Source organism: Onychostoma macrolepis, chromosome 04 (genome assembly GCF_012432095.1).
Source record: "Onychostoma macrolepis isolate SWU-2019 chromosome 04, ASM1243209v1, whole genome shotgun sequence".
Classification (NCBI taxonomy): Eukaryota; Metazoa; Chordata; class Actinopteri; order Cypriniformes; family Cyprinidae; genus Onychostoma; species Onychostoma macrolepis.
Window position 1 is genome coordinate 8,521,343 of NC_081158.1, and position 18,189 is coordinate 8,539,531.

Below are 18,189 nucleotides of genomic sequence, written 5' to 3' on the forward strand. Positions count from 1 at the left end.
CATAGCGGCGGCTCTTCCTCTTGGTCCACGGTGTTCGGCGGGACTTGTTCGGCCCAGCATCCTGGCCCGACGGCTGTAACACGGGTGCGGTTTCTTTCGGACCACGGGTCCGGCAGCTCACGTCTTTGGCGGCACGGAAGTCCCTCCACGCTCCCTTCCTGGACCCACGAGGACACCAGTGTGCATGCACGGGGGAAGAGACCGGTCTCTCGAGGGGAGGCGCGCTCGGCATTTAAGGGTGAATCCCATTTCTCTGTCTTACCCCTTTCCCTTCCCCTACCCCTACCCCTTCGCCCTAGCCCTTCCCCTACCCCTTCGTCTTACCCCTAGCCCTTGTCCCTCGAAACCGAGTGGTAAGCGCTAGGGGTGAAAACATACCCCTATGAAATGAGACACCACTTGGTTACGGTAACGTCATCATACACCGTCGCTTGCTGGTTGCTACGTCACCAGAGCCGACAAGTGTTGATCATGAACTTTGGATCGTTTTACAAACTTGTTAAAATTGTAGACATGCATGGAGTCCATTCAATGCTAGTCTGAGGGACTGTTGTGCAAATCAGCAATGTAACGTTAACGTAGCAAACTAGTGATTTTTTAAAAACATTTCAATTAAGAACATGGTTGCAAATATATATATGTACAGGACTGTCTAGAGCACAAAATAAGACTTAATTTTTAAATAAATTATTTAAGTCGAAAATACTTGAATACTTGATGATCTGGCCGCCATTGTTGCCGGTTGCACAGTGTGTTCTGGGTACCCCTTGGTATCAAGTAAGCTCGCGAAAATGCTTGGTTTTATCTACCACTTCCTCTTAGCCCTACCCCTCGATCAAAACGAGAATTGGGATAGCCCTTACTCTCACGTGAACGTGCAAAACTAAGGGGAAGGGGTAAGACAGAGAAATGGGATTCACCCTAAACAGCGGCAGAGATGAGGCTCCATTCGGTTCAGGTGCGCCTCATCACACGCCGCCAGCCCTCGCTGTTTCCACGCCCCTCCTCTCTCACACACCCACTCCTGTCGGGAGCCTGGTGAAGGGCAGCGAATAAGGGACGGGGTGGTGATCATAATAAGGGGGGAGGCAACCGACTCGTCACAATATATACAGTGAGGAAAATAAGTATTTGAACACCCTGCTATTTTGCAAGTTCTCCCACTTAGAAATCATGGAGGGGTCTGAAATTGTCATCGTAGGTGCATGTCCACTGTGAGAGACATAATCTTAAAAAAAAAAATCCAGAAATCACAATGTATGATTTTTTAACTATTTATTTGTATGATACAGCTGCAAATAAGTATTTGAACACCTGTCTATCAGCTAGAATTCTGACCCTCAAAGACCTGTTAGTCTGCCTTTAAAATGTCCACCTCCACTCCATTTATTATCCTAAATTAGATGCACCTGTTTGAGGTCGTTAGCTGCATAAAGACACCTGTCCACCCCATACAATCAGTAAGAATCCAACTACTAACATGGCCAAGACCAAAGAGCTGTCCAAAGACACTAGAGACAAAATTGTACACCTCCACAAGGCTGGAAAGGGCTACGGCTAGCAGCTTGGTGAAAAATGGCCCACTGTTGGAGCAATCATTAGAAAATGGAAGAAGCTAAACATGACTGTCAATCTCCCTCGGACTGGGGCTCCATGCAAGATCTCACCTCGTGGGGTCTCAATGATCCTAAGAAAGGTGAGAAATCAGCCCAGAACTACACGGGAGGAGCTGGTCAATGACCTGAAAAGAGCTGGGACCACCGTTTCCAAGGTTACTGTTGGTAATACACTAAGATGTCATGGTTTGAAATCATGCATGGCACGGAAGGTTCCCCTGCTTAAACCAGCACATGTCCAGGCCCGACTTAAGTTTGCCAATGACCATTTGGATGATCCAGAGGAGTCATGGGAGAAAGTCATGTGGTCAGATGAGACCAAAATAGAACTTTTTGGTGATAATGCCACTAAACGTGTTTGGAGGAAGAAGAATGACGAGTACCATCCCAAGAACACCATCCCTACTGTGAAGCATGGGGTGGTAGCATCATGCTTTGGGGTGTTTTTCTGCACATGGGACAGGGCGACTGCACTGTATTAAGGAGAGGATGACCGGGGCCATGTATTGCGAGATTTTGGGGAACAACCTCCTTCCCTCAGTTAGAGCATTGAAGATGGGTCGAGGCTGGGTCTTCCAACATGACAATGACCAAGCACACAGCCAGGATAACCAAGGAGTGGCTCTGTAAGAAGCATATCAAGGTTCTGGCGTGGCCGAGCCAGTCTCCAGACCTAAACCCAATAGAGAATCTTTGGAGGGAGCTCAAACTCCGTGTTTCTCAGCGACAGGCCACAAACCTGACTGATCTAGAGAAGATCTGTGTGGAGGAGGCCAAAATCCCTCCTGCAGTGTGTGCAAACCTGGTGAAAAACTACAGGAAACGTTTGACCTCTGTAATTGCAAACAAAGGCTACTGTACCAAATATTAACATTGATTTTCTCAGGTGTTCAAATACTTATTTGCAGCTGTATCATACAAATAAATAGTTAAAAAATCATACATTGTGATTTCTGGATTTTTTTTTTAGATTATGTCTCTTACAGTGGACATGCACCTACGATGACAATTTCAGACCCCTCCATGATTTCTAAGTGGGGAACTTGCAAAATAGCAGGGTGTTCAAATACTTATTTTCCTCACTGTATATATATATATATATATATACATATACATATACATATATATATATATATATATATATATATTAGTGGTGGGCATAGATTAATTTTTTTAATCTAGATTAATCTCACTGTAATCTTGGAATTAATCTAGATTAAAATGGCTCATTTGAATTCTGCCAAGTAGATAAGTAAACAACTAGCAGTAATCAAGAATTTAATATTGATAATAACATTGAAGACATTGTATGATTATTCCTTAAAGATAAGGTTTTAATAGTTTTAGTAGTAGTAGCCTATTACGTTCTGCCCAATGTCTTCAAGTGAAACCGAACTTTTATTTTGACGGGTTGCCGTGAGGATAGTTTTTCTCAAATGAAACGCTCGAATGCTCATGAAGTGACTCTCAGAGCAGTTCTGGAGATGTTGTTCATGTATTTATGTCCTCATTTAGTGAGACGACAGACGTTAATATCGCCGCAAGCGTCACGCGGTCTTCTGTAGGAGTAGTGAACAAACCCGTGCGTCTGCGCCATACATTAACACAGAGACACACAGAAGTCATATTTAAATAGACGTTTTGTGGCTTAATATTTACAAATAGGAGTGGGAGTGTGCTCACTTGTGTGTGCGCTTACGTTTGTTTGTGTGTGTGCGAACCGAGGCGGAACTCCGCTGTGCGCGCGATACAGAGAGCGCGACCATGTAACGTAGAGACAGAAATGACTTGCCGATTTCCATTGGGAAGCTTCTTAAAAATAAATTTTCCCTGAAGCAAACCCGGCGGCTTCATAGCTGCATCCATGTTAGCACGCATACACACAGGTTCGAAGACTCGTTCTCGCCCCCTACAGTGCAATTCGGCTAGGTATACATCCGCGCTAAAATATCAAGGTGAAAGTCATCATAGCTTGCGTAGTATAGACCCAGCTCCCAACCCAACTTTGAGAATAGATTAACGGCGATATTTTTTTTATCGCCCGATAAGAGTCTCACGTTAACGCAGCACGTTAACGCCGATAACGGCCCACCACTAATATATATATATATATATATATATATATATATATAGCCTATATATGAATTTGAGGTCCAGTGAGTGTGTCCCAGCACTGGGGTTGCACAAGTTGATAAAGGGAGCAAGCCGAAAAGAAGAGCGAGAGAGAGAGAGAGATGAATTTGAGGTCCATTCATCTTGTGGATCAGGAAGCAAGGATTGTGGCAGTGATTCAGAGCAGCTTAAAAGGAAATTGTTATTTCCTTACCTGGACAGAATGATTGCTGAGTTAGAGAAACGATTTTCTGATGTTAGTATTGAGATGATCAAAGACATTCAGGCATGTAGTCCAACCTCACAGAACTTCCTGTCTGAGCCTGATTTGACAGTACTGGCACAACATTATAAAACTGATTTGAAGCCAGAGGAAGTTGTGGTAGCCAGAAACTTTCTGAAGCGAAAAACTCAGGCTGGTGGTGGCCCCAATGACAACCAACTGGATGGGGACATGTTTCCATCCCTGAAAGCTCTTATCCAGGCACTAATTGTAGCTGTGAAAGGTCATTTAGTGTACTACGTCACCTCCACAACTGGCTCAGAGGAACAATGGGTCAAAACAAACTCCATCACTTGGCTGTGATGTCAGTTGATATCTTTGGTCCAGGACAAACTTATTGACCGTTCTGCATCTATGAAAGACAGGAGACATGCCTTAATGATATAATCTAAAATATAACTGGACTTTCCCAGATTCAGGGGATAGGGTTATCTTTTCACGAGGTTGTAAAAAGTTGTGTCATTTGCATTTATATTTGCTGTTTATAATTGTTTGCAGGGTTGTGTTTTGAGGATGTAGTTTATGTTTGTCCCACAAGTAAACCGTTGAAGGATGCAGTAAAATCTTTGCATGTTACCTTTTCATAGTGTTGTGTGAGCGTTTTCATGATTAGATACTGGATGTTTCTGCCATAGAATTGGCGTTAATGTACAGAGTATGGTTGTCTTGGTTTAATACAGAATATATGTGACCCTGGACGACAAAACCAGTCTTAAGTGTCAATTTTTCAAAATTAAATAAAGCTGAATAAATAAGCATTCCATTGATGTATAGTTTGTTAATATTTGACCGAGATACAACTATTTGAAAATCTGGAATCTGAGGGTGCAAAAAAATTTAAATATTGAGAAAATGCCTTTAAAGTTGTCCAAATGAAGTTCTTAGCAATGCGTATTACTAATCAAAAATTAAGTTTTAATACATTTACGGTAAGAAATTTACAAAATATCTTCATGGAACATGATCTTTACTTAATATCCTAATGATTTTTGGCATAAAAGAAAAATTGATAATTTTGACCCATACAGTGTATTTTTGGCTATTGTTACAAATATACCCCAGCGACTTAAGACTGGTTTTGTGCTCCAGGGTCACATATATTGTGTTCTCACAATACTACAATTCAAGAAGTCAAACCAACAGTAGTGAAATTCATGATTCTCAATACCTACAACAGAAAAAATATTAATGCAAACAAATAATCATTCATGAGTTAATTAATAAATCATAAAAAATAATGCCCTTGGTTAAAAAAAAAAGTAAATATGAGTGAAAAGATAAAAAGCAGCAGGAAACACTTTATAAGCAATAAAAAAAAAAGACAGCAAAGTTTTTAGTTTTACATTTATTTAAGCTACGAGCACAGATTGTGTCTTTAACTTGTGAAGATTGCTTCATTAATGACTGCATTCATATTGTAACTGCAGCATGTAATTAGCAGAGATTATGTTGGATCTTCACATATGTGATTGCATTTATATTCTGCAACATTCTGCAATACACAGCCACAGCACTAGGTAGTGTTATCAGCAGTGTTGGGGAAAATAACTTTTAAAAGTAATGCATTACAATATTGCGTTACTCCCTAAAAAAGTAACTAATTATGTTACTTAGTTACTTTTTATGGAAAGTAATGTTACGTTACTTTTGCGTTACTTTTTAAATATGGGCAGGGCTTGCTTGTTTGTTTTTAATATAAAAAAGTACAAATTTTTGGCAAACGTAAAAGCCCTTTCACACCAAATGTGAAATGAATACACCTCAGGCTGAAGGGAAAGTGAATTCACGTCTGTACAATTTAATGTAGAAGTAGGTTCAACACACTTCAGCAATAAAAAAAAAGAAGCGCAAATGTTTATCTAGAGTAATTTTTGCTTATTAGTATGGTTGAATTGGATCACTGAAGGTCAGCAGCAAAGGCACTGGTTAATAAAATGGAATTAAATACATAAAGGATATGTGTTATTTAACATTTAATGATTGCAGGTTTGCGTCATATTCTGAGTTGCATTTTACCATTTTTATTCACTGAGGAATACTAAATTAGTTTTTTTGCAAGTGAGATGAATTAATGGATGTTCGCATTTATTCAAGAACTACAGTAACATCTTACTCCTGAGTTCTCTCAACATGGGGACAGAAGAGCTGTCAATCAATAAATGGGAAAAAAGGAACAGGTGTTACTTATTTGAAAAAGTAACTCAGATATTTTCTTGTAAATGGAAAAGTAATGTTACTTTACTAGTTACTTGAAAAAAGTAATCTGATTATGTAACTCACATTACTTGTAATGCGTCACCCCCAACACTGGTTATCAGCAACAGTAGTGAGGGCTAACCCCCCCTAAAGATGAAATCATAGAACCGTCCCTGTCATACTCTATAACAAAGGACACAAACATGGTCTCACATTTGCATGACTTTTCATGTTAAGTGTGAATGCAAAAAATGTTTTTCTTACACTGACTACAATTGAATTGTCTTTGAGAATGAATGCACAGGTGACTGTAGAAATCACTCCTTTTTCTAAAACCTCTCGTCACTCTGAGGAAAACGACAATTTCTTCCCAGAATGAGTTTGCAAATGACGTTTCATGCTGCTTTTACATGTGAAACGCTTCTCACACTGAAGACACTTGTAAGGTTTCTCTCCAGTGTGAACTCTCATGTGAGTCTTAAGGTTTCCTATAATCGTGAAACTCCTTCCACACTGTTTGCAGGTGAAAGGTTTCTCCCCAGTGTGAACTCTTATGTGATTCTCAAGGTTTGTATTGCTTGTGAAACTCTTTTCACAGTGATGGCACCTGAAAGGCTTTTGTCTGTTGTGAATTTTAACATGATCCTGAAGGTGCTGCGTGTCTGTGAATATCCTTTTGCACTGATGACATTTAAAACTGTTCTCTCTTGAATGAATCTTCATGTGCTTTTTAAGGCCATCTTTACATGTGACACTCTTTCCACATTGATCACATGTGAACAGATTCTCTCCCGTGTGAATCCTCATGTGAACCTTAAAATTTTCTTTTCGTGTGAAGCCCTTCCCACACTGTTCGCAGGTGAAAGGACTCTCTCCAGTGTGAACTCTCATGTGGGCATTAAGGAGTGTTTTCTGTGTGAAACTCTTTCCACACTGATCACATGTGAATGGCTTCGCTCCAGTGTGAATTCTCATGTGAGTCTTAAGACCGTTATTTAATGAGAAACTTTGGCCACACAGTTTGCATGTGTAAGGTTTCTCTCCAGTGTGAATTCTAATGTGAGCTTTAAAGTTTCCTTTAACCCTGAAACTCTTTCCACACTGAGGACAGGTGTAAGGTCTCTCTCCAGTGTGAATGATCATGTGGGTGTTAAGGTGATTTCTCCGTTTAAAACTCTTTCCACACTGAGAGCATATTATTGGATTCTTTTCGATGTGAATTTTCATGTGGACTTTAAGGCGTCTTTTTTGACTGAAAATTTCTCCACACTGTTGGCAGGTGTAAGGTCTCTCTCCAGTATGAACTCTTAAGTGGGGATTAAGGTTTGTAGTTTGTGTTTTTTGAGCTTTTTTTGGTGAGGAAGTCTTTTCAGTTTGTGAGCAACTAATCAGTTTTTCTTCAGTTTTGAAATAATTATGTTTTTCATTTTGGTCTGTATTTTCTGTTTCGTTCAGGTCTTGATTTTCCTCTTTCAGTGCCATCAGGTCTGTGGTGAAAAGAGAAAAATAACAGATTGGCATAAAGCAAGACATCAAAACATAACATGAAAAGCATCAAATCCAAACACATGTATGCTAAATCTTATACCTACTAAAGTACTGAAAGAGGTGTAACCTGTCATCTCAGAACCTCATCAATATTTTTTACTCTTTGCTTTCTTTAGGACACTTCCCAAAATACAGCTCCAATCAAAATTATTCAACCCCCTTGATCTGCAAGACAGTTTACTGCCAGGAACAAAATTTCATGAAAACAATTCAACAAAAGCATCAGTAAACTATTAGATAAAGGGCCAGATTTACTAAACAGGGTAAATTAGCGTTAGAGTGCATTTTCAAAAAAGCACCGATGTGATTTACTGACAATGCACACATTAAAGATCACAGACGCAGCCAGATCATTTCCATCATGGCGTAAATAGCAGTAATTTGATGAGTGCAAACATTAATAAATTGCGTTGCATGATTCATTTGAATACTCTCCTCCCATTAATTTTGCATCCGAAAGGGAAACTCCTACAAATGCATATTCATTAAGGCCAGGCACAAATACTGTATAACAACAGCAAAGCACCCCTTTACTGTCTCCTACATATCTTCTTGCATCAGACATACCGCTGATCTATGTGTCATGATTCCAGTTCGAAAGAAGCGTATATGTTCCACTTAAAGGGTGCCACCTCTTAAGGTGTTAAAGGTCTTTGATATCAACTGTTTGTATTGCTCAAAACATGAACAATTTGATTTTATGCTGCTGTAGTTCATTATAAAGTTACTGGCCACTATTTTTATATTATTTACCAAACATCTTTAAATGAATGACAAAGATAAACAGCATGCAGCGACTCTACCAAGCTGTGTCAGCTGTAGAAATGTTTTATTATTTTATAAGTAGGCTGGTATTTCTGACATGTGACTATGTATTGCTGGTTGTAATGAACATTTACTGCTATCAGCAGGATCGAATGAGTGAGTTCAGCTTTGAGAATGAAAACCAACCTGTTTGTGTCTCAGTATCTTCATGTTTGTCTCTGAATGTTTCATCAATCTTCACGTCTTCACTCTCCACTTTAATAAACGCCATCTTTATAATAGTGTCACGTGAATCTCAGTCGCTTCAACAGGAGTTTTTCTGTGTGTTTGGACACTTTCTCCTGTTTAAGATGAGAATAATTAGCTGAAAGATAACTAAACCCAAACTAAATCTCTGGTTGTGTCTCAATCAGCTCCCGAGATCAGTAGTCAGCGCACTGGTGAGGGAGTCAGTCAGAGAGAGAGAGAGAGAGAGTTAATGGACTTGATGAGACAAAAACAACCAAAGCATTCAAACAAACAGAATGACAAAAATACACAAAGGTTCACATTTGTATTAAGACTTAATTATATATATAATCTACAAATAATTAGATTCCACTTTCATGAAAACATTTGCATTTGGTTTATAAAAGTTGTCATTACACAAGTTTGTGTTTGTTCTCGTTGCATTTTCACTGTTTTGAGCAGCAGGAGTCGTCAGTGTGCGCTGAGTCGAGCGATTCAAAACAAGTGAATCATTTTGCGATGCATTTGATTCAGTTGACTCGTGGTTTCGAAAAGCTCCGTTTCTCATCACTGCTCGCCAGCGACCCAAGGGAGCGAAATGAGACGCACCTTTTTGCATTAAAGTGTTACATTGGTGAATAATTCATTTCACAGTTCTATATACACTTCTCTAAACAGATTTTGTAGATTTAAACACATTAAATGATTAAAAGCACTCACCTTTCTTCAGCCGAATCACAGACGCGGGAGCGCGGCGCAGCCTTATGACGTCACATCGCCACACCAAAATAAAAGTCTTTTTTCCATAAAAAGTGTTTTTCAATTCATGATGAACTACACAGCACTTGTGATATTCTCAATCAAAGGTAAACACCAGTATCTTCGTATTTCAGATTTATAAAGAATTTGTCTATCAAAATTAAATTTGTTATTGCAGAGATTTAACTATTTAATTTATTAACTGAAACTGAATTTTCATGTCAAAGTATTCACCTTATTCAGTCTCAGTTTCTCCCCAGAATATAAAGACGAAAAAAAAAAAAAAAATCAAATTTCAGCTTTATTTGTTTAAAGAAGATTATATTACAGTATTCAATTGATGTTGGGCTAAAACAGTTTACTTTGACTCTCTGAATGGAAAACTTTAATTAAAAAGGTTATAATAATTTCTTCTAAATGTTAACGAAATGTGATTTACATTTTCTCAGGTTATCTTTATTAAAGATGGCAGTACATAATCTGGGCTAAAATGTGATGATATAAATCTTAATAATAAATAATCTATCAAGCTGCTGGATTACTGGAAATTAATTTACTAACATAATTTTCCTTCCCATATCAGCCCTCTATGAATAATAGATACACAACAAATCTTTTTTTCTACAGTATATGGATTGGATGCAATCCAAGATGTGGCCACAAACTGTGTTTTTAGGAATGAGGTTTGGAGATGATGATGATGTAGACCGAGACACAATATCACAAATAAAACGAGGATCGAGTCCCCTTTAAAGTTCAGCTACAAGTCAATTCAGTGACTTTCTGTTAAATTTGTTCAATGAACATGGGCTGAAGCTCTTAATTTGAGCACTCGTAGTGCACCAGATTGATGAATTTTGCTTTAAAATGTACACTTTTTTTTTTTCACATGGCTTCGAGACAAAAAATTAAATTCTTCCGTCCAACTGTTGTTAAATTTACACAAATATTTTTTTCTTCGCTGGAGCACCACTGCCTCTTCTCCTTCCATTTCTACCACTGATGGTAGATTCAACTTCCCACGTCTACAGCGCAACAGGGTTGTAGGCTGCCAGGTTGAGGTCACAAATGGTTTGAAATTTGTGTATTGTGTCGATTGTGTGAGGTGATGCATTTCATACAAGGACTGTACAACCTTGGAATAAAATGTTGATGTAATTATTCACATAACTAGATTTGGGCCATACAAATTCTCCAGTATATTGCATGAATGCAAAAAAGACTAATTGGCCATATGGCTAATAATAAATATTCAATAACATGTGTCCACCAAAGTGTTTTTAGCCACCTGACATTTTGTCTTCTCTATTGTTGTTCAGTTGTTGTACAAGTAGGATGTTTGGTCGGTGTGGTATTTGTCCCGCCCCTCCTCCACTGATTGGACGGCTGGGTAAAAAGTGACAGTGACAAGCGCTACGTTTTACCCAAAGCTAAACAAAAAAAAAACCCCAGCGCAAACGAAATTATTGTCAATTATTATAATGGCAGTGTATCACAATTCAGTCTCATCAGTTTGCAAAAAAGCACACTGAATGTTTTACGCACCATTTACACGTACGTAAAGAGCAGGTGTACATTTCTTTCGTACCAACTAACATTTTGAAAATGCGAACAATTTCATGAATCCGAAAATTTACGTCAGAACAGCTTTACAAACGAGTGTTTGGGAGAGCAACTGTTTCAACTCACTGCTACACTGGAAAAAGTGTGGAAAAAATGCGTAATAAGCTGACATCCTTAGTGAGTAATTTATTTTTCTAAAAATTATTATTTTTTCCCATGTTTTAAGATATCAAAAAGCAACAAGATACACATAAATTTGTATAATTATACTCAGAAATTTGGAAAATTATCTTTTTTTTTCAGATGCTGAATGGTTCGGTCACTTAAAGATACAGTTTAGGAAATATACAAAATTAGTCAACTTTTTCTAAATGCGTGAATGACTACAGCATGTACTGCATGTACATGGATTATAATGATACATAAAAAATACAGGTTGAATATAGATTAGATGTATGTGTTTAATAGTAAACAAGAAAAAATAGTTTTATAGGCACACCCCGAGGTGTTCTATTGTGCATATAGATGTGCAATACCATTCCTCAATAATCATTAGGGTTTGTAAACTTAAGTTGTGTATCTGTAACTTACAGGCTACATCAAAAATAAATTCAGCGTAGAAGCAAGTCTAATTAAGAAGGCCATCTCCCAGAAATGTGCTGATGAATGCAAGCTGTTGAAAAGGCGCCACAGTGATTGTATGTGAGGCAGAATGATTTGTTAAGGATATGTTTAAAAAAAAAAAAATCATAGGTGTTTGATATTTACGATTTTTTTATGCCAAAAATCATTAAGATATTAAATAAAGATCATGTTCCATGAAGATACTTTGTAAATTACCTACCGCAAATACATCAAAACTTTTTAAAACATTTTTGATTAATAATACGCATTGCTAAGAACTTCAAAGGCGATTTTCTCAATATTTAGATTTTTTTGCACACTCAGATTCCAGATTTTCAAATAATTGTATCTCAGCCAAATATTGTCCGATACTAACAAACCATACATCAGTGGAAAGCTTATTTATTTCAGTTTCAAAAAATGAACCCTTAAGCCTCGTTCACACTAGCAGCGACTTTTGGCTGGCGATGAGGTCGCTAGTGGGCGTTCTCATTACTGGTTGCCTAGTAACGCCGTTGTTGACAGCGAATCAGGTTTCTTGCCGCTAAATACTAACATTTTGGAAACAAAAGAATTAATATAATATGAATATAAACTGAATCCGTGCATACAAACAAAAATGAATGAGAAACAGAGGGTACTTTTTTCCATTGCGTGCATTTATCTACGGCGAAAAAGCAAACACCGGTCTGTCTGGGTCCATAAAACCATTCAGGCTCGAAGTCAGCACGGTGAGTACCACCTGCTTGTGCAGGAACTGCGGCTGGATGAAGTCCGGTTCCAGCAGTACTTCAGGCTGGACAGGACCCAGTTTGATGAGCTGCTGCAGAGGGTGGGTCCCCTGATTGCAAAAGATGTCACGAGGTTCCACCGAGCCATTTCCCCATTTGAACGGCTGGCGATTTGCTTACGGTGAGTATATAATAAACATAATGCATTTACTGAGCCCTGATGATTTATATATATATATATATATATATATATATACACACTGTAAAGAGGTGAAGAATCACACGACAAGGTGAAGTCAATAAATGCCCGGAGGTTGAGTTTATTGAGGGGTTTTTTAGAGTGCAGACTTGTTTTAGCATCATGGGTTGGTGCTCCGTGCTCCTCGTGTGATCGGTGCTTGTGCTTTCCAGTGGTTGTCCTCCGTGCCGTGCTCACGTGCTGGGGCTGGCCGGTCAAACATGTCTCCCCAGTGTGTGTTGCGGCGGCTTATCAAGCCCTGCCGTGATGAGCCTCAGGTGCGCCCGGCCAGCCCGTGGCGAGGGCGTGCAAGTGATCCTCGTTGGTTTCCAGGGCGACGCTGATGAGCGCCGACACCCGTCACACTATATATATATATATATATATATATATATATATATATATATATATATATATAAATAATATATATTTTAATCGATTTAGAGGTCCCTATATATCACGTTTAATTAACTATATAATGTTTGTATTATTCTTAATGACTGAGTGTGTGTATGCATATATATATATGTATGTATATATGTGTGTGTATATGTATACACACACATACATACTGTTATGACCCGGGGTAGCACCTGTTCCCTAGATGGGATCTGTTCGCCTCTAGGTGGCGTTTTGGGTTCTGGTTTGTGTGTGTTTCTTTTGTCTGTTTGCAGGGTGGAAACGAGTGGCAGGTGCAGTGGATTTCAGATGATGAGTGGACTGATATAAGGATCTCTGTCCTACAGTGTGGGGCCTCATTTGGAGCTCGACTTCTCTCCAGCACCAGACTTTGAGCCTTCTTTAATTGTTTTCTTTTCTCTTCCCCTTATGGGGTTTATTTTTAGTTTAATTTACTTTAATAAATGTTTATTTTGAGTTAACCGATTTTGTGCGTGGCCTCCCCATTATTGTTACGCTGCCCTGAGCCTGGTAGTTTGTAACAATACATATACATACATACACACACACATATATATATATATATATATATATATATATATATATATATATATATATATTACAATTATTATTATGAGCAAAATAACTTATACACACATTTCCACAGCTTCCTTGCAACAGGGGACTCATACCGCACCATTTCCTTCAGCTACCGTGTTGGGCACAGCACTGTAGCTGGTATTGTTGTTGACGTGGCAAAGGCCATTTGGGATTCCCTGGTGGAGGACTATATGCCTGTTCCCACCACAGAAGACTGGCGGGACATTGCTTCAGAGTTCCACCATCGCTGGAATTTCCCAAACTGTCTTGGGTCTATTGATGGGAAGCATGTAGTGATCCAGGCTCCCAACAACTCTGGATCACTATTCTACAACTACAAGGGGACATTCTCTATTGTCCTCTTAGCAGTTGTAGATGCCAAATACTGCTTCCGCATTATAGATGTTGGCAGTTATGGGAAAACAAGTGATGGTGGGACTCTGGCTAATAGCCCGTTTGGGAATGGTCTTCGCAATGGAACTCTCGGCCTGTGTGAAGGCCACCTGTGTGCTACACAACTTCTTGCGGAGGACAACAGGGACTGTGCAGTACCCACTAACCCCAGCTGCTGATGGAGAAGCCTCTGCACTGCAGAACGTCAGCAGAGTAGGGAGCAACAATGCAGGACGGGAAGCAATGCGTGTGAGGGAAACCCTTGCTGATTACTTCTGCGCTGAGGGTGCAGTTCCCTGGCCGCCACAGGTGTGACAAGCATGAAAGGTTATTCTTAGAACCAAACCAAAGGCTCTTTTAAGAGCCACCCACATTATAATAAAAGAGCAATGTTTCCATGCGTTTCCATCATTTCTTGAAAAAATTATGTCCTGGCTATGCTATTAGATATACCTCACCTTCCCCAAATATATACATGATAGAAAGCTTTTGCAACATTTTACGGTACTGTTCAAAAGTTTGACGTCAGTAAGATTTAAAAAAATAAATTAATACAAGGATGCATTAAATTGACAGGAAAGACATTTTTTAATGTTACAAAAGCTTTCTATTTCAGATAATTGTTGTTCTTTTGAACGTTGGATTCATGAAAGAATCCTGAAAATGGTATACAATTGTTTTCAACATTGCTAATAATCAGAAATGTTTCTTGAGCAGCAAATTAGCACATTAGAATGATTTCTGAAGGATCGTGTGACACTAAAGACACCTTAACTATAATCTCAAAAAGAAACATTGAAAAGGCTGAAACTAATTTATTTAAAAAAATGCCTTAAAGTTAACATGTTAATTTATATATCATTTTTTTCAGAACGGCATGAGGCTGCACAAGGGTAAACAGTAATAGTAAATATAGAAAGTTAGACCTTGTCAGCTGTGCCTCGCTCTCATGAACAACAAAAAACACCAGCAATATGAAACAATATGAATACTAAACATAGAAAGTTAGACCTTGTTAGCTGTACCTCGCTCTCATAAACAACAAAAAACACCAACAATATGAACACTAAACACATAATATAACTCTAGCTGCAGGGTACAGGACTACAATGGTATCCCTCATGGCTATGTCAGCTGTACCATGCTCTGCTCCTGGTCCTGGCTGCACTGTGCCTCAAAGATGATTCTGTGTATTTCAAATTTAACCTTTTCCCTCCTTGTCAAATTAAGATTTTTAATTTGTGGCAACAGGCTCCGGAGGAAAAGTTCATCTGAATCATCAGATGCTGATGGGAGATGAGATGGTGCCTCTGCCCTATTTAGAACAGAGAGAAGTCCAACCCCCACGGTGCCTTTTTGAGATGCCCTGGGGAGACTTTTCTTCCTCCTGTCTTAATTGCTTTCCCTGTCTGCCTGGATCTAGCTGGCTGCTGGTTGCATTCGGCTGGCTGCTTGTGGGATCTGGCTAACTGGTGACTGTGGCTGGCTGGTTCTTCCTGATCTGCTGGCTGTCTGACTGGCACTGCCTGGCTTTGGAGGTCAGTTGCCACAGTGGGCTCCCCAACCCCTTGGGACATGTTTCCACTCGTGCTTCTGTACTCCATAAAGGGGTTGAGGAAGCCCATGATGGCACTGTACCGCCAAGGTTTTATTGGATCAGCAGCTGAACCACTTTTTCTTTATTTTATGTTATTTAATTCTCTTCTATATATATATATATATATATATATATATATATATATATATCACAGAGGTTTTTCCATTTTTTTTTTGCATTCTTCAACTAAAAAAAAAAAAAAAGGGTGAAAAAATTATTCACATACACACACACAATGTATACATATATAGTCATTTAGCAGACGTTTTTATCCAAAGCGACTTTACAAATAAAGACAATAGAAGCAGGTTACAATTAATTTTAATATAGTTAATATTTTTAATATGGTATGTTTATTTGCTATCTGATCATTTATGATTTTGTCTGTTGTCACACATTTAACACATTTTATTTTTGTTTTTTAAAAAAGGTAATGTAATTTTACATCTTATTCGTTGTTTAAAAACCTACTTGGAATTCCCACGATCTCAGACACCCCTTTCCATGCCTGATTTTTTAAATTTATGTCCCTGTATGTGGGCAGGGACATGTTGTATAAAACAGGACAATTGCTAACGGCAAGAATCAACTTCTCCTCCATCTTTCCGTCACTGCAGGAGCTGAAAGGAGAATGATCACATGAGCGCTACCGTCTTCTTTGCTATTGGCTGTGGCTCCCAAAAATCGCTCTTCATTTGCATAAAGTTGAAGGATTCTGAACTTTGTCGCGTCGCTGGACACGCCCCATCCGGTCGCCAACGGTCGCTATCGCTCGCTGTTGCTCGTGTCGCCGGAAATCGCCAGCTCTCCATTGAAATGAATGGAATCGCGTCGCTTTGTCGCTGCATGTCGCTGCATGTCGCTTGTAGTGTGAACAGGGCTTTATGACTGGTTTTGTGATCCGGGGTCACAAGTTTGAGCTTGTCAGGTGTATTTGGAGCCTCACAGTCTCTTCTTTTAGCTACGCAGAATAACCTGTGGGTATATGTTACTGTCTTGGGCTTCTTTGCTGGCACAGCTGAAATACATGACCTCTTCCGTATACCCAGAGGTGTGTATGGGGCAAACAGCCTGCTCACTTCACTACGTGCACCTTGAAAACATTTTAAGGCAAGAAAAAAAGAGTTTAATGTTTGTACTGTAAATATTTTGTAATAATTTAAATAACCTAGTTGTCAAACAGTCTGATTAAACATGTTTTCAGTTCTGTTTACAGCAACCCGTTTCGATGCAGGTCTCTTGCTGACTGAGGGAGGAAATACGACAGGGGTGTCCAAACTCAGTCCTGCCCCAATCAGACATCAGGTCTTATTAGGCATACTAGAAACTTCCAGGCAGGTGTGTTGAGGCAAGTTGCATCTACACTCTGCAGGATACCAGCCCTCCAGACCAGAGTTTAGACACCCCTGAAGTCAGTGGTCGTGAGCAGGGCCTGAGAAGAAAATCAAAACAGCTTGATAATCGAGATGGTTTAGGTTTTGTTTAGGCAATCGTTTAGGAAACATTACTTGCTGAAATTGTGTTCATCAGAAGAAGTTTATATATTTAATATAATATTACATTTATTACGCAACATTCACGGGGACACAATATATAAACACTGGTTTTCAGCATAGAACAGAAAACGTATGTACCGTTAAACGCTAATATATAAAGAGTCACATTTAGGATCATCATAGCCAACTCTAAAATCCGAGACGTATGGTCAAACTGTATGTCATGTATAATATAATATATTAGATATAATAGTTTAATATTACACAAATAAGATAATAAATACTCACCCTGACCATCACTTCTTGATGAAGGAGCATTCGATGATGGACCTGCAGATCGTTCAAGAGCTGCAGCCGCTTCTCGCAGCAGCTGCGAAATTGACTTCTCCATTTCTTACAGATTTAATTGTACATTACCCGATCATCAGCTCATCTTCCATCCTGCCCCTAACCACAAGAGGTCAACTGTGAGTGACGTCACTTCCCAATACAAACACGCCCCCTAGTATAGTCCCGCCCCCTCACAATGATTGACAGCTTTCCGTGTAGACATCGGAAATTCAAATGCAAAAGGAATTGCGATTTCATTTGAGTTTTGGCAGGTTACATGCGCGGCACAGAGAAAGTGAAAAAGCAAATGTGGTAATTAATATTGCTATTTCAATATGACAGGCTCATAACTCGTGAGACATGGGAAATACAGTTGCAAATGGACTTTGCTTTTTCATTTGAAATGTGGCAGTCACTGTGCGTTCGTGAAAGCGAAAATGCAAACGGTAATGCAAGATTTGCAATTGCATTTGGATTATGTCACAATTTATGCGCCCACATGTGGAAAACGCAATTGAAAATACAATTTGCAATTCCTTTTGAAAAAAGTCCGGAAAATACTTCCATAAACAAGTGTGAATGAACTGAACATGCTTGCTCTGTGCCAGTGTGCACTTTCTGTTACTCTACCTCTGTGATACTGTTTGTTACAGATAGATTGCAGTGAAATGACTTGCTGATATTGTCTGTGAAGTAATGGAAATGTCTTTC

At 39.0% G+C, this 18,189-nt stretch overlaps 2 protein-coding genes across 6 annotated transcripts in view; both read right to left on the reverse strand.

The window, feature by feature from the left end:
- Positions 1–5,025: 5,025 nt before the first annotated feature.
- Positions 5,026–10,214, reverse strand: LOC131538744 (gastrula zinc finger protein XlCGF52.1-like). Of its 5 annotated transcripts, none has more exons than XM_058772822.1 (3): positions 9,469–10,214; positions 8,707–8,861; positions 5,026–7,694 (listed from the first exon to the last, which is right to left on the reverse strand). In XM_058772822.1, exons 2-3 carry the CDS (start codon positions 8,789–8,791, stop codon positions 6,550–6,552), a joined length of 1,230 nt encoding a protein of 409 aa, XP_058628805.1. In that variant the 5' UTR covers positions 8,792–8,861; positions 9,469–10,214; the 3' UTR covers positions 5,026–6,549. The 5 variants fall into 5 exon arrangements, with proteins under 5 accessions (XP_058628805.1, XP_058628806.1, XP_058628804.1 ...); XM_058772823.1 differs by having other exon boundaries at positions 8,707–8,957; XM_058772821.1 differs by having other exon boundaries at positions 8,707–9,357.
- A 5,795-nt stretch (positions 10,215–16,009) lies between these two features.
- Positions 16,010–18,189, reverse strand: part of LOC131538715 (gastrula zinc finger protein XlCGF57.1-like) — a 28,600-nt gene continuing 26,420 nt past the window's right edge. Inside the window, exon 7 of the mRNA XM_058772774.1 lies at positions 16,010–17,595. The gene's annotated coding sequence lies outside the window, so the exon portion shown is untranslated. The remainder of the gene's footprint in view (positions 17,596–18,189) is intronic.